Genomic DNA, 13,005 nt, shown 5'->3' with positions numbered 1-13,005 from the left:
ACGACAAAGCCTATTCCATCTAAGGAAACTAAAAATATTTGGCATGGGTCCTGAGATCCTCAAAAGGTTCTACAGCTGCAACATCGAGAGCATCCTGACTGGTTGCATCACTGCCTGGTACTGCAACTGCTCGGCCTCCGACCGCAAGGCACTACAGAGGGTAGTGCGTACGGCCCAGTACATCACCGGGGTCAAGCTTCCTGCCATCCAGGACCTTTACACCAGGCGGTGTCAGAGGAAGGCCCTAAAAATTGTCAAAGACCCCAGCCAACCCAGTCTCTCTACTACCGCATGGCAAGCAGTACCGGAGTGCCAAGTCTAGGACAAAGGCTTCTCAACAGTTTTTACCCCCAAGCCATAAGACTCCTGAACAGGTAATCAAATGGCTACCTGGACTATTTGCACCCCCCCCTACTCTCTTTACACTGCTGCTACTCTCTGTTTGTCATATATGCATAGTCACTTTAGCCATTCCTACATCTACATACTACCTCAATTAGCCCGACTAACCGGTGCCTGTATAGCCTCACTACTGTTATAGCCTCGCTACTGTTATAGCCTCGCTACTGTTATAGCCTCGCTACTGTTACAGCCTCGCTACTGTTACAGCCGCGCTACTGTTACAGCCGCGCTACTGTTACAGCCGCGCTACTGTTACAGCCTCGCTACTGTTACAGCCTCGCTACTGTTACAGCCTCGCTACTGTTACAGCCGCGCTACTGTTACAGCCGCGCTACTGTTACAGCCTCGCTACTGTTACAGCCTCGCTACTGTTACAGCCTCGCTACTGTTACAGCCTCGCTACTGTTACAGCCTCGCTACTGTTACAGCCTCGCTACTGTTACAGCCTCACTACTGTTACAGCCTCACTACTGTTACAGCCTCACTACTGTTATAGCCTCACTACTGTTATAGCCTCACTACTGTTATAGCCTCGCTACTGTTACAGCCTCGCTACTGTTATAGCCTCGCTACTGTTACAGCCTCGCTACTGTTACAGCCTCGCTACTGTTACAGCCTCGCTACTGTTACAGCCTCGCTACTGTTACAGCCTCGCTACTGTTACAGCCTCACTACTGTTACAGCCTCACTACTGTTATAGCCTCACTACTGTTATAGCCTCACTACTGTTATAGCCTCACTACTGTTATAGCCTCACTACTGTTACAGCCTCACTACTGTTATAGCCTCACTACTGTTATAGCCTCACTACTGTTATAGCCTCACTACTGTTATAGCCTCATAACTGTTATTATTCACTGTCTTTTTACTGTTGTTGTTTTATTTCCTTACTTATCTATTGTTCACCTAATACCTATTTTTTACTTAAAAATTGCACTGTTGGTTAGTAAGCATTTCACTGTAAGGTCTACACCTGTTGTACTCGGTGCACGTGGCAAATAAACTTTGATTTGATTTAGTCATTTTGGCATTCCACTGTCTCTCCCCAACTGATGAACTTTAGAATGACTAATCTAGTGTGTCATTGACCTGAAACTTTTAGCGCTCTCGCCACCAAGTGCCACACCACATCATCAGACTGCAGTGCTACATGCTTTACCTCAGACCCCAATTAAAAATCCACCGGAGAAAAAAGTGAGAGAGGACATTTCCATGTCTGAACTTCTCTATGTAATCAATACCCTGACTACTAAACAAGACGCCACGGTCTCCAAAGTCTCCACCATAGAGTGGGCTACCAAAGAAACATCAAAGAAGATTGATAAATTGTTAGAAACTGTCCGTCGGCTTCTCACAGTTGTGAGTGAGAACAAGGAAAATATAACGTTCCTGGAGAACGAGCTGAAGAAACTGCAATCCCAAAATAATGAGCTGTATGAGAATGTAGCTGAACTTCAATGGTATTCTCGCTGGTGGAATCTGAAAATCCAAAGTATAAGAGAGGTTAGGGAAGCAGTTATCATTATCCTGGGAAAGGTGGCTCCGTGCATCAAAGACAAGCTAAGAGACGTGATTGACGTGGTACATCGACTTGGGAAACGAAGATCAGATGGACCCTATGCGCCACTACAGGGACATCATCTGGAAAATGACCACGGGGAATACGTTTCTGGACGAGAAGAAGCTCTGCATCAAAGAGGCTCTGATACCGCAGGATCAGACTGCCAGGGAGAAACTGTGGCCGCTTATACAGAAGGCTCGACAAGAAGGAAAGAAGGCTGGGTTCAAGGGCCAACACGTGTTCATCGAAAGAAGAAAGATGACTGGGTAACTCTGGTGACATGACATGAACCACACTTGAACTGTGAGCACTGCCAAGAGTACATTTACTGTACTGCCACAAGTAAATTTACCGTTCAAACTACAATTTATGAACACTTGCCAACCCAAAAAAATTCAAAAAGGATTTGTTATACTGTTAACCACCTCTACCTCAGATGAGCGTAGTTTTCCGTCGGAGTTACCCTCTCAAGGTTTACTGTTTGTTTTATTGTTCACATTACTCATCTGCTGTCTAGTTTGTGTCTTTCTTTTTTATGCACGAGGTTGTTTTCAACTCACTCAATATCGTTAGCCTGAATGCTAGGAGAGAGCTTACAAAAAGGAAAGGCTTATTTTTATATTGTAAACGCAGATTTTGTCCTTCTTCAGGAAACTCATTCGTGTGAAAGTGACTTGAAATTTTAAAAGTCACAATGGGGAAACATGGTCTATCTCAGTCATGGATCAAACCATTCTGCTGGTGTTTTGACGTTTATCCACAAGTATAAAAATCAACATTCTAGAATCCACATCTTCACAGGAAAGGAGATGGGTCATAGTAACTGTTAACTTGACAATGCTATTTTCATCATCTGTAATGTGTATGGACATTACTCACATGCTCCAAATAAGACCCTTTTAGTAAAATTTACCAGATAATTACAGGATTTACGCAACAAATACTCAGACGCTTTTCTAATTCTCTCAAGGGATTTTAATGAAACACCTGATGACTCGGCTGATCGTTTTCGGTTCAATTTTTATCAAAGTCATTTTCATGTTTTACAAAGATATGAATAGTTCTGTGATACTAAACCTTAATACATCCAAAAGATTCAGTATCAACAGAAGTGTACGACAGGGATGCCCAGTTTCGCCCTTTTTATTAATTTTGGTAGTGGAACTAGATATTCTGAATAATGTAAATCTGCATGGCTTATCCATTTTTAACAGAGAAATCAACATTTCCCAACAGGCTGACGATACTACTCTTTTTTTTAAAGACAAAGACCAGGTCGCCCATGACCTTAATGCTATCACGGCATTCTCCATTACATCTGGATTCAAACTGAACATTTCTAAATGTGAAATCTTACGTTTATATGACTCTGATGATAAATAAATATAAAATATTCCGGTAAAGGACTATATTAAATATTTAGGAATACGTCTATCAAAAAACAACTTAGTCAGACAACATATGAATTTCTCTCGTAAAATTAGTATATATTTAATAATTGGCTAGAAATGGATATATCTATACTTGGGAGAGTGCTTCTGTCCAAGGCAGAGGGACTGTCTCACTTTGTGTAAACCTCATTATCTTTATTTATAAATCCCTCAACCTGTAAAAAGATCAAGATCTTTCTTGACTTCATCTGGAAAAATAAGTCTCACCAACTAAAAAAGTCAGTCCTCTCAAATAAAAGAGCCGAAGGAGGTCTGGAAGTGTTGGATTTTGCTGACATAAATAACACTTTCAAGATCAACTGGTTGAAAAGATGTTTGGCAATACAGAATCTATTTAGTATTTCATTCCAAACAATGTGTTTAATAAGTTGGGAGATCTTCAATTTCTACCAAATTGTAATTATATTCCTGAAAGCCAATTTAGCGTGTAATCTATGTTTCACCAACAAGCTTTAATGTCCTGGAAAATATGTTTCCTGCACAACTTTTCCCCTAATAAAGCTCTTTTGTTGAAAAATTCAGACATAACTGTAAGGAATAAGTCATTGTTCTACCCTACAGTACCTGGCATGAGAGGAATATTGACTTTATTCTTGATGTTTTCGACAACATGGGTAATATTCTTTCATATGAACAATTTATAACATTGAATGAATTTTTAACATTCCAATACCTTTCAGACAGTTTATTTCTGTGATCTAAGCCATTTACAGTGGTCTAACTACACTAATGAAAACTCATTTTAGCTTTGGTGATAATCACAGAGTTTATCCAAAACTCAGCTTGGAAGGCGTGGCCTTCATTTACAAATCTTGCTGTAACAAATACATAAGACAAATTTTCCATTCACGGAACCAACTTACGCCTTTCTGGAATATGCTTATTCCTGACATTGTCTGGAAAAAAGCTTGGTTGATGCCTTACAAATATTGTATATTAAGATTCTACATAAGATACATCCATGTAATTGTTGTCGAAATTTGTTGATATTGATGATATCTGCGTTTTCTGCAGAGAAAAAAAGGTGAAAATCTGACTTGTTCTTGTTCTATGAATGTGATAGATTTTTGGAAAAACCTTGCAGAATACTTAAACTTTTTGAACACTACCAATGTTTTTGACATGAAGGATATAATGTGATACTATTGCAATGATAACAAGACCATTGAAATGATTGTGATTTATTTTGTTATGTTGCCAAATACTTTATACACAAACAAAAATTCCAGAATTCTACACCAAAATTACAAATATTTTTGATTGAATTTAATCATCTTGTTAAGACATTAAGCATGTTGAATAAAAAATAAAAATTCCTGAAGCATTATCAGATTTTCTCTGATGGAATATAAGATTTTTTTCTGAGGGAATACAATTGGACTAGAATTTTGTCATATATTTGTTTTAGAAATGTACAGTATATATTTTTATTTACATATATATATTTTTTGTATGTATTTAGTATTTTCTTTTTATACACGTGTTTTGTTTTGTTAAACATGTTTGATGTAGGGATGTAAATTGTTGATCATTTTGTATAATAAATAAAAAAGAACAAAACATATTTGTTCTTAACTGGCTTGCCTAGTTAAATAAAGGTGTATTCATGGCATCCATGGATACACAACACTGCAGAGTACAGACCATTTATTTTCATACAGGATTATAGCAATAGGCTGAGATATGAACTATACATATGACTCACTATGTTCTAGTGCAGGTGTCAAGGCTCTGTGTGATAATGGTGACCATGGCCAGATGGAGAACCAACTTCCAGGGGTGATTCTGGCACCACATAATGGATGACTCTTCAAGGCTGGGTTGTTTGTGCAGGGAACTGGTGGTGGTGCTGAGAGCATTGACAGTGGAAAGCCTTGTGAGGTCCCTAGATTCCTCCATATAAAAGAGTTGTTTGGTGCTAGGCTAGCAAACACATCACACAAAACATGTAGTTAAGGTGTTGTTAACTTTAACCATGATGAGTTACAATGTACAACAACTGGTAAGTGGAAGGTGACTTAAATCAACCCGTAAAACCAGTGATCTTTGAACAGGGTTGTCCTATAGAGATCTGACTCAGCAAACCCTACATTAATTAAAGCAAGCAGAGCACTCAATTTCTTGTAGGATTTATTTTCTCAAGAAAACAACTGAATGTAACGAGAGCAGTATACTTACGTATTCCTGAGCAGCAAGACTCCAGAACCAGACCGATGAGAAATCCTCAGGTAGTGTTCTCAGCCACCCTTGGTGCTCCCTGCTATGCTCGACACAGTGCCACACTGGATTTAAACTCATTAGCTGGGTTAAGTCAAGGCACCTGACTTGAGGTTTCTCTACTAGTGTACAAATTTGCTTTCTGAATTTCGAGAGGAGGATTTACTAAACATTGTGATAAAATATCCATATTTGATTCCTTGCCATTTTCCTTGCTATTTAACAACATGGGTTGTTGTGTGCACAACTGATGACACTATACACTGAATATACAAAACATTAGAAACACCTTCCTAATATTGAGTTTCACCCCTCCCTTTTGCCTTCAGAACAACCTCAATTCGTTGGGGAATGGACTATACAAGGTGTCGAAAGCATTCCACAGGGATGCTGGCCCATGTTGACGCCAACGCTTCCCACAGTAGTGTCAAGTTGGCTGGATGTCCTTCGGGCGGTGGACCATTCTTGAAACACAAAGGAAACTGTTGAGCGTGAAAAACCCAGTAGCGTTGCAATTCTTGACACAAACCGGTCCGCCTGGCACCTACTACCCTACCCCATTCAAGGGCACTTAAATATTTTGTCTTGTCCATTGAGCCTCTAAATGGCACATATACACAATCCATGTCTCAATTGTCTCAAGGCTTAAGAATTAGGGATGCACGATATTTCGGTGAGAATATCGGAATAGGCCAATATTAGCCAAAAATGCCAATATCGACATCGGCCCGATGTCTAGTTTAACGCCAATGTGCAAAACCGATGTCAAAGCTGACGTGCATACCTATATAACATAGGTAGGTGACATAATGATGCCACGAAAAATACAGTATCACACTTGCAACACAGCATTCCTAACCTAGCCCACAATGTCTGCGGTGTGGATCTATTTTGAAGTTTCAAAGGAAGATAACAAAAAGGCCATATGCAACGTTTGTGCTGATATTATTTCCCGAGGAGGGGAGAAATTCAAATCTTTCAATACCACTAACCTAATTACTAATTTGAAAGTGCATCACCCCCAGACGTTCAGCGAATACTTAGAACAAAAGCAGAAAAAAATAAGCGCACAATTCCAAAAACTAAACAAGTTCAAGTCCAGCAGTCATTTGAAAAAGTAATACAATTTCAGCAAGACAACTCAAAGGCGAAATCCATTAACGCCAAGATAATGGAATTCATTGCCCTTGACAATCAACCGTTCTCTGTTATAGATGATGTTGGCTCTCCTCGAGCCCCGGTACACACTACCAAGTAGGCGCTATTTTTCAGATGTTGCCCTACCGGAGTTACACAGGATTGTTGAATCGCACATCCACAAGCTACTTGCTATGGGCGTCACTGCTATTAGCTTCACGACTGACATTTGGACCAGCGTTGTCAGCCCCATGAGCATGCCGAGTCTGACAGCACAGTAGGTTAACAAGGATTTCGTACTGAGGAAAGCCATATTGCATGCTCAAGAATGTGCTGGTTCTCATACCACTGCTGCCACTTAAATGGCATTTAAGAACATGTTTGAAACTTGGAAAATCTCCAAGAACAATGTACACGCTGTGCTACGTGATAATGCACGTAACATGACAAAGGCTTTGGAAGAATGCACATGCTGCAACTGGCTGTGAACTAAGGTGTTTTAGCCCAATGCAGCATATTTGACAGTGGCAACCGGTAGAAAGATAGTGGGTCATTTTAAACACTCACAGCGAGCATATAGCCGCCTGCAAGCAATACAGGAGCAGCTTGGAGTGAAAATTAAAACGCTTTTGCAAGGCCAGATGGAACAGTACTTTCTACATGATGGAGGGCCTGCTGGAACAAAAATGCGTGCTTGGCGTGTACGCAGCCGACTATGCGTTACCTGCAACAATCAGTACAAACCAGTGGACGCTCATTGAAAACATGAACACACTCCTAGCTCCATTCGACCAAATGACTCGAGAAGTAAGTTCTTCAACTGCGTCTGCAGCAGACGTGATACCCTCTGTCATGGCATTGAAATGCCTGTTCAACAAAACTGCCGACACAGACCGTGGGGTTAAAACTTGCAAAAGTACTCTACTAGACGCTCTGAACAAGCGATTCGGTGGCATTCTCTCTGAGCCTCTTTACTGTGTCGCCACCATGCTTGATGCTAGGTACAAGGACCGCTACTTCGATGCAGACAAAAACATGGTTTATGTGAAATGTTACAAACATAGCTGGACAATATGGAAATGGACACAGTGACAGTTCGCACCAAAGAAGGGGACCCACGACAGAAGAGGCCACAAACAGAGCTGAAATTTCACTGCTTGACATGTATGATGAAATCTTGGTTGAGAATGAAACGACTGAACAAATGAACAACGAAACAGCACAGCGAGTAAGTGAAAGAACTAGGTTTTGATTATGTTTTACTGGTAATGAGGACAAACGTAAATGCCAACAAAATAACTTTTTGGTCAGTGTGTGTATGTATCTCTGTGAGAGAGACGCGTTGTATTTTCATTTTCTGTTACTACATCGGCCAACATTTGCCATTGTTGATCTACGCCTAATGATCCTTTGGAATGCAAGAATAACGCAATATGTTGTATTAAATGTACTAACCCCCCCTTCCTATTATTTGCAGATACTAGCATACCTGACAGAACCTACTATTCCCAGGAATGAAGATGCACTTGGATACTGGAGAAGTAACAAGCACCGTTTCCCCATCCTAGCTAAAGCTGCGTGCAAGTATCTTGGTGCTCCTTGTAGTAGTGTGGACAGTGAGCGGCTTTTCAGAGCAGCTTCACACATTGTAGACGAAAAAAAGAAACAGACTCTGTTGTGACAAGGCCGAGCAGGTCCTCTTTGTGAAGAAAAACCTCCCCCAAATGTTAAAATTGTAAATGGGCAGTCATATTGTAACACAGCCATCTAGAGTCACTGGGAAAAAATGTACTAAGCCCAATGGCTTTTCTGTTGTTCATTCATGGCTGGTATAGGTCAAGACTTTAATTTCATTTAAAACAAAGCAGTTGTGTTTTTTTGTTAATTTTTTTCATTTCATAAATGAAAGATGAGATGACATGTTGTAAATTTGCTCTCATTTCACTAGTCAAGTCAGTTGAGCACATTTGAAAAGTTGAAGTTGTGCCATTTATAGCAGTTTATGACAGCCTAGAGACAGTACTTTTTTCAAGCAGTTATAGCTAAAATGATTAACTGAATTTTAGTTTCAACCTATATTTCTTTCAAATCATTTTAAAGTTTCTTCATACAGTCAAGATTGGAGAGTAAGAAGAGCCACCAACCACTTAACCATCTTTGTAATGCGGGGCAGATAAAATATTTGTGTCATGAATATCTGTTGTGGAATAAAATACATTCATGGATATGTCATTTTTCTCATTTACAAGTTATTAAACAATCTGTTCCTAACTGAACAAATGAACATATGACACTTTGTTTCAACTAGTTAACTGTACTAGAATGCTTAAAAGGCTGCTAAAATGTTAAATATCGGTTATCAGTATCAGGTTTTTTGGCAAGGAAAATATTGGATATCAGTACCGGCCAAAAAAGTCATATCGGTGCATCCCTATTAACAATCCTTCTTTAGTCCGTCTCCTCCCCTTCATCTACGCTGATTGACGTCATTGAACAAGTGACATCAATAAGCCTTCACCTGGTCAGTCTACAGTATCTCATGGAAAAAGCAGGTGTTCTTAATGTTTTGTGTATGTCCTCTAAATCGTATGATATTTTACAACCTCTATTCCATTCATAATGTAACCGAATCTAACATATCATTCTAAATGGAGTGTCACAGAATCACGTACAGAATAATACAAATTGCCCTGAGACCACCCTCCAATTCTGCATGTATCAAACCAGTTATAAAATATTGAAATGTAATATAGTGTGATTTGCACTACACTATCACTCGTTAAATCAATCAACCAAGCTATTATACAGAGGCCATTATGTTTAACTGTCCAAAAGTATTGCAGCCGTTGGTAAAATAAAACCGGGACGGTGTTGTGTTAAGATCTTCAGCCCTTACAGGTACTTAAATCTGTTTGGCACAATAAATTATCAGGCCCGGGAGAAATATTATTTATCTGGAGGCACAACAGCCGGCGGCAGACTGCACTGAACGCATTTCCACTTTTTAGACAGTTCCTTTTTTAATGGAGAATTAACCACATTAAAATGTATCAATATGTTTTAGCCTGCCTAATGAAGCGCACTGGTCTTATTTGATTTCAGTCCTATCGCCTATATAAAACAGGGTTGTTTTATTTCATTCGTTTGGGATCATCATTCACTATTGTCTGTTAGAATAATGATATTCAGAAAATATTATTCACCCGTTTATGTGGACGGTACAGCCCCTAACAAATATGACTGTGTCATACATAGTATCGCTGTTTAAGACGAGACTTGGCCATGATAATGGTTTTAATGCAGTGCTACGTACATGGTGCTGCCTCATGCAACTATTAGCATGGCATTATGGAGTTACAATGTATCAAATTACTCCCCTAATAATTTCGTAGCGTTCGGTTCATCTCGCCTGCAACTATGTATCATTGGATCCTCTCAGGACTCAAACTTTATGCAGTGACACCGTACTGGCAAGCAAGTGCCTGCTGTTTACCGAGACCTTGCAGCCAACAGAGAGAACTGACAGAAGTCACCCTCCCTCTGCCCGCTATTCCGTACGCTACCGCAAAATGTTGTCTAGAGATGTTAAGACATATTTTACTATGCCAAGCAATTCTCTACCGCTATTAAAAACCACTGTATTCTTTGACAGTAGGCCTACGGGCAGCACAGCAATGTCATTCATTCATGTACCTGTCATCGTAGCAGAAATCGGCGCCCAGAGTGTTGACATAGAGGACCAAAGCCACGGCGCTGCACACGAATTCTGCAATCATTTCTCAAAAAAATAAACAATGAAAGAAAACGAAGAAGAACAGTGGAGATATATTTCAAATACTATCTCTATTATCTCTCTCCGTCTTTGTCAAGATGCCTCTGCAAAAACAGATATTCCAATTCCACATCCTCGCAAAGTGTTGAGAGTGGATAATCCAGGCAGGCATCCTCCCTCTAACCCATTTTGAGCTAGAGGAGGACAGCTATGATCCGACACGAAATAGAGCAAACGGCCAGCATTTACAGTGTCTCTGACTGCATTTGCACGCCTTTCCTACAAGACTGCTCGTGTGATTCATAGTGGTCCGGTGGATAAACGTCGTGATTGAGCCGCGTGTGGTTTAAAGGATCTTCTGCGCATGTGCGGTGTCCCTCCTCCTCGCAGTGAATAGAAGAAAATGATGCTGATGATTTGAGGATTAGGCTAGAGCTAGACTGCATGATGGGACACCTCTTTATTGCCAACTGCTGTATCCACATTGCATTGCTATAGGTAATCTAGCCATAATTACGGTATATAGCCCCTTATGAGTGTGAATATGTCAATCTCGGTGGAGCAGTGACACCAGGCCCACCAGTGTTTTCCAATTCTCACCCTCAGGAGAGCTCTTTGTATAGGCCTATACAGCATAGTGCCATAATCTGGATTTAATCCGAGCAGTAGGCTATAGCTGGGTTTCCCAAACTCAGTCCTGGGGTGCACATTTTGGTTTTTGTCCTAGCACTACACAGCTGATTAAAATCATGTATGATGAGTTGGTTATTTGAATCAGCTGTGTAGTGCTAGAGCAAAAACCAAAACATGCACCCAGGGGGTGCCCCAGGACCGAGTTTGGGAAAACCTGGGCTATAGCGCTTCACCCTCCAGGCATACAAAACACTAGGTTTGATCTGTGCTCTACTACAACCAATTTTATATATATACATATAAAATGTAACCTAATTCAATAGAACTACTGTCCCAAAATGATACAAAATATTATTAATTTAGGCTTCAAATGTCTGTTGATTATTGGATTATACAATCTGAAATGGCATAATGTGAGTCATAACATAATTACGAATCAACCAAAACTAGATTTTTAGATATACAGTTGAAGTCGGAAAATTACATACACTTAGGTTGGAGTCATTAAAACTAGTTTTTCAACCACTCCACACATTTCTTGTTAACAAACTATAGTTTTGGCAAGTCGGTTAGGACATCTACTTTGTGCATGACACAAGTAATTTTTCCAACAATTGTTTACAGACAGATGATTTCACTTATAATTCACTATATCACAATTCCAGGGGGTCAGAAGTTTACATACACTAAGTTGACTTTACCTTTAAACAGCCTGTAAAATTCCAGAAAATGATGTCATGTCTTTAGAAGCTTCTGATAGGCTAATTGACATCATTTGAGTCAATTGAAGGTGTACCTGTGGATGTATTTCAAGGCCTACCTTCAAACTCAGTGCCTCTTTTCTTGACATCATGGGAAAATCAAAATAAAAAAAAAATTGTAGACCTCCACAAGTCTGGTTCATCCTTGGGAGCAATTTCCAAATGCCTGAAGGTACCACGTTCATCTGCACAAACAATAGTACACAAGTATAATCACCATGGGATCACGCAGCCGTCATACCGCTCAGGAAGGAGACGTGTTCTGCCTCCTAGAGATGAACGCACTTTGGTGCGAAAAGTGCAAATCAATCCCAGAACAACAACAAACAACAAAGGCCGCTCAGTAAGGAAGAAGCCACTGCTCCAAAACCACCATACAAAAGCCAGACTACGGTTTACAGCTGCACATGGGGACAAAGATCATACTTTTTGGAGAAATGTCCTCTGGTCTGATGAAACAAAAATAGAACTGTTTGACCATAATGACCATCGTTATGTTTGGAGGAAAAAGTGGGAGGCTTACAAGCCAAAGAACACCATCTCAACCATGAAGCACGGGGGTGGCAGCATCATGTTGTGGGGGTGCTTTGCTGCACGAGGGACTGGTGCACTTCACAAAATAGATGGCATCATGAGAAGGAAAGTTATGTGGATATATTGAAGCAACATCTCAAGACATCAGCCAGGAAGTTAAAGCTTGGTCGCAAATGGGTCTTCCAAATGGACAATGACCCCAAGCATTCTTCCAAAGTTGTGGTAAAATGGCTTAAGGACAACAAAGTCAAGGTATTGGAATGGCCATCACAAAGCCCTGACCTCAATCCTATAGAAAATGTGTGGGCAGAACTGAAAAAGCGTGTGCAAACAAGGAGGCCTACAAACCTGACTCAGTTACACCAGCTCTGTCAGGAGGAATGGGCCAAAATTCACCCGACTTATTGTGGGAAGCTTGTGGAAGGCTACCCAAAACGTTTGACCCAAGTTAAACAATTTAAATGCAATGCTACCAAATACTAATTGAGTTTTTTTTACTAGGATTAAATGTCTGGAATTGTGAAAAACTGAGTTTAA

At 40.2% G+C, this 13,005-nt stretch overlaps 1 protein-coding gene across 1 annotated transcript in view; it reads right to left on the bottom strand.

Annotated features, from left to right (window-relative positions):
* tmtc2b (transmembrane O-mannosyltransferase targeting cadherins 2b) overlaps nt 1–10,614 on the bottom strand; it is a 176,895-nt gene extending 166,281 nt beyond the window's left edge. Inside the window, exon 1 of the mRNA XM_039000635.1 lies at nt 10,462–10,614. Within this exon, the coding sequence (XP_038856563.1) occupies nt 10,462–10,544 (83 nt within the window). The 5' untranslated portion in view covers nt 10,545–10,614. The remainder of the gene's footprint in view (nt 1–10,461) is intronic.
* Between the last annotated feature and the right edge of the window lie 2,391 nt (nt 10,615–13,005).

Source organism: Salvelinus namaycush, chromosome 9, assembly GCF_016432855.1.
Source record: "Salvelinus namaycush isolate Seneca chromosome 9, SaNama_1.0, whole genome shotgun sequence".
Classification (NCBI taxonomy): domain Eukaryota; kingdom Metazoa; phylum Chordata; class Actinopteri; order Salmoniformes; family Salmonidae; genus Salvelinus; species Salvelinus namaycush.
Note: the sequence above shows the minus strand (reverse complement) of the source record. Positions and strands in the feature narration are given on the sequence as shown.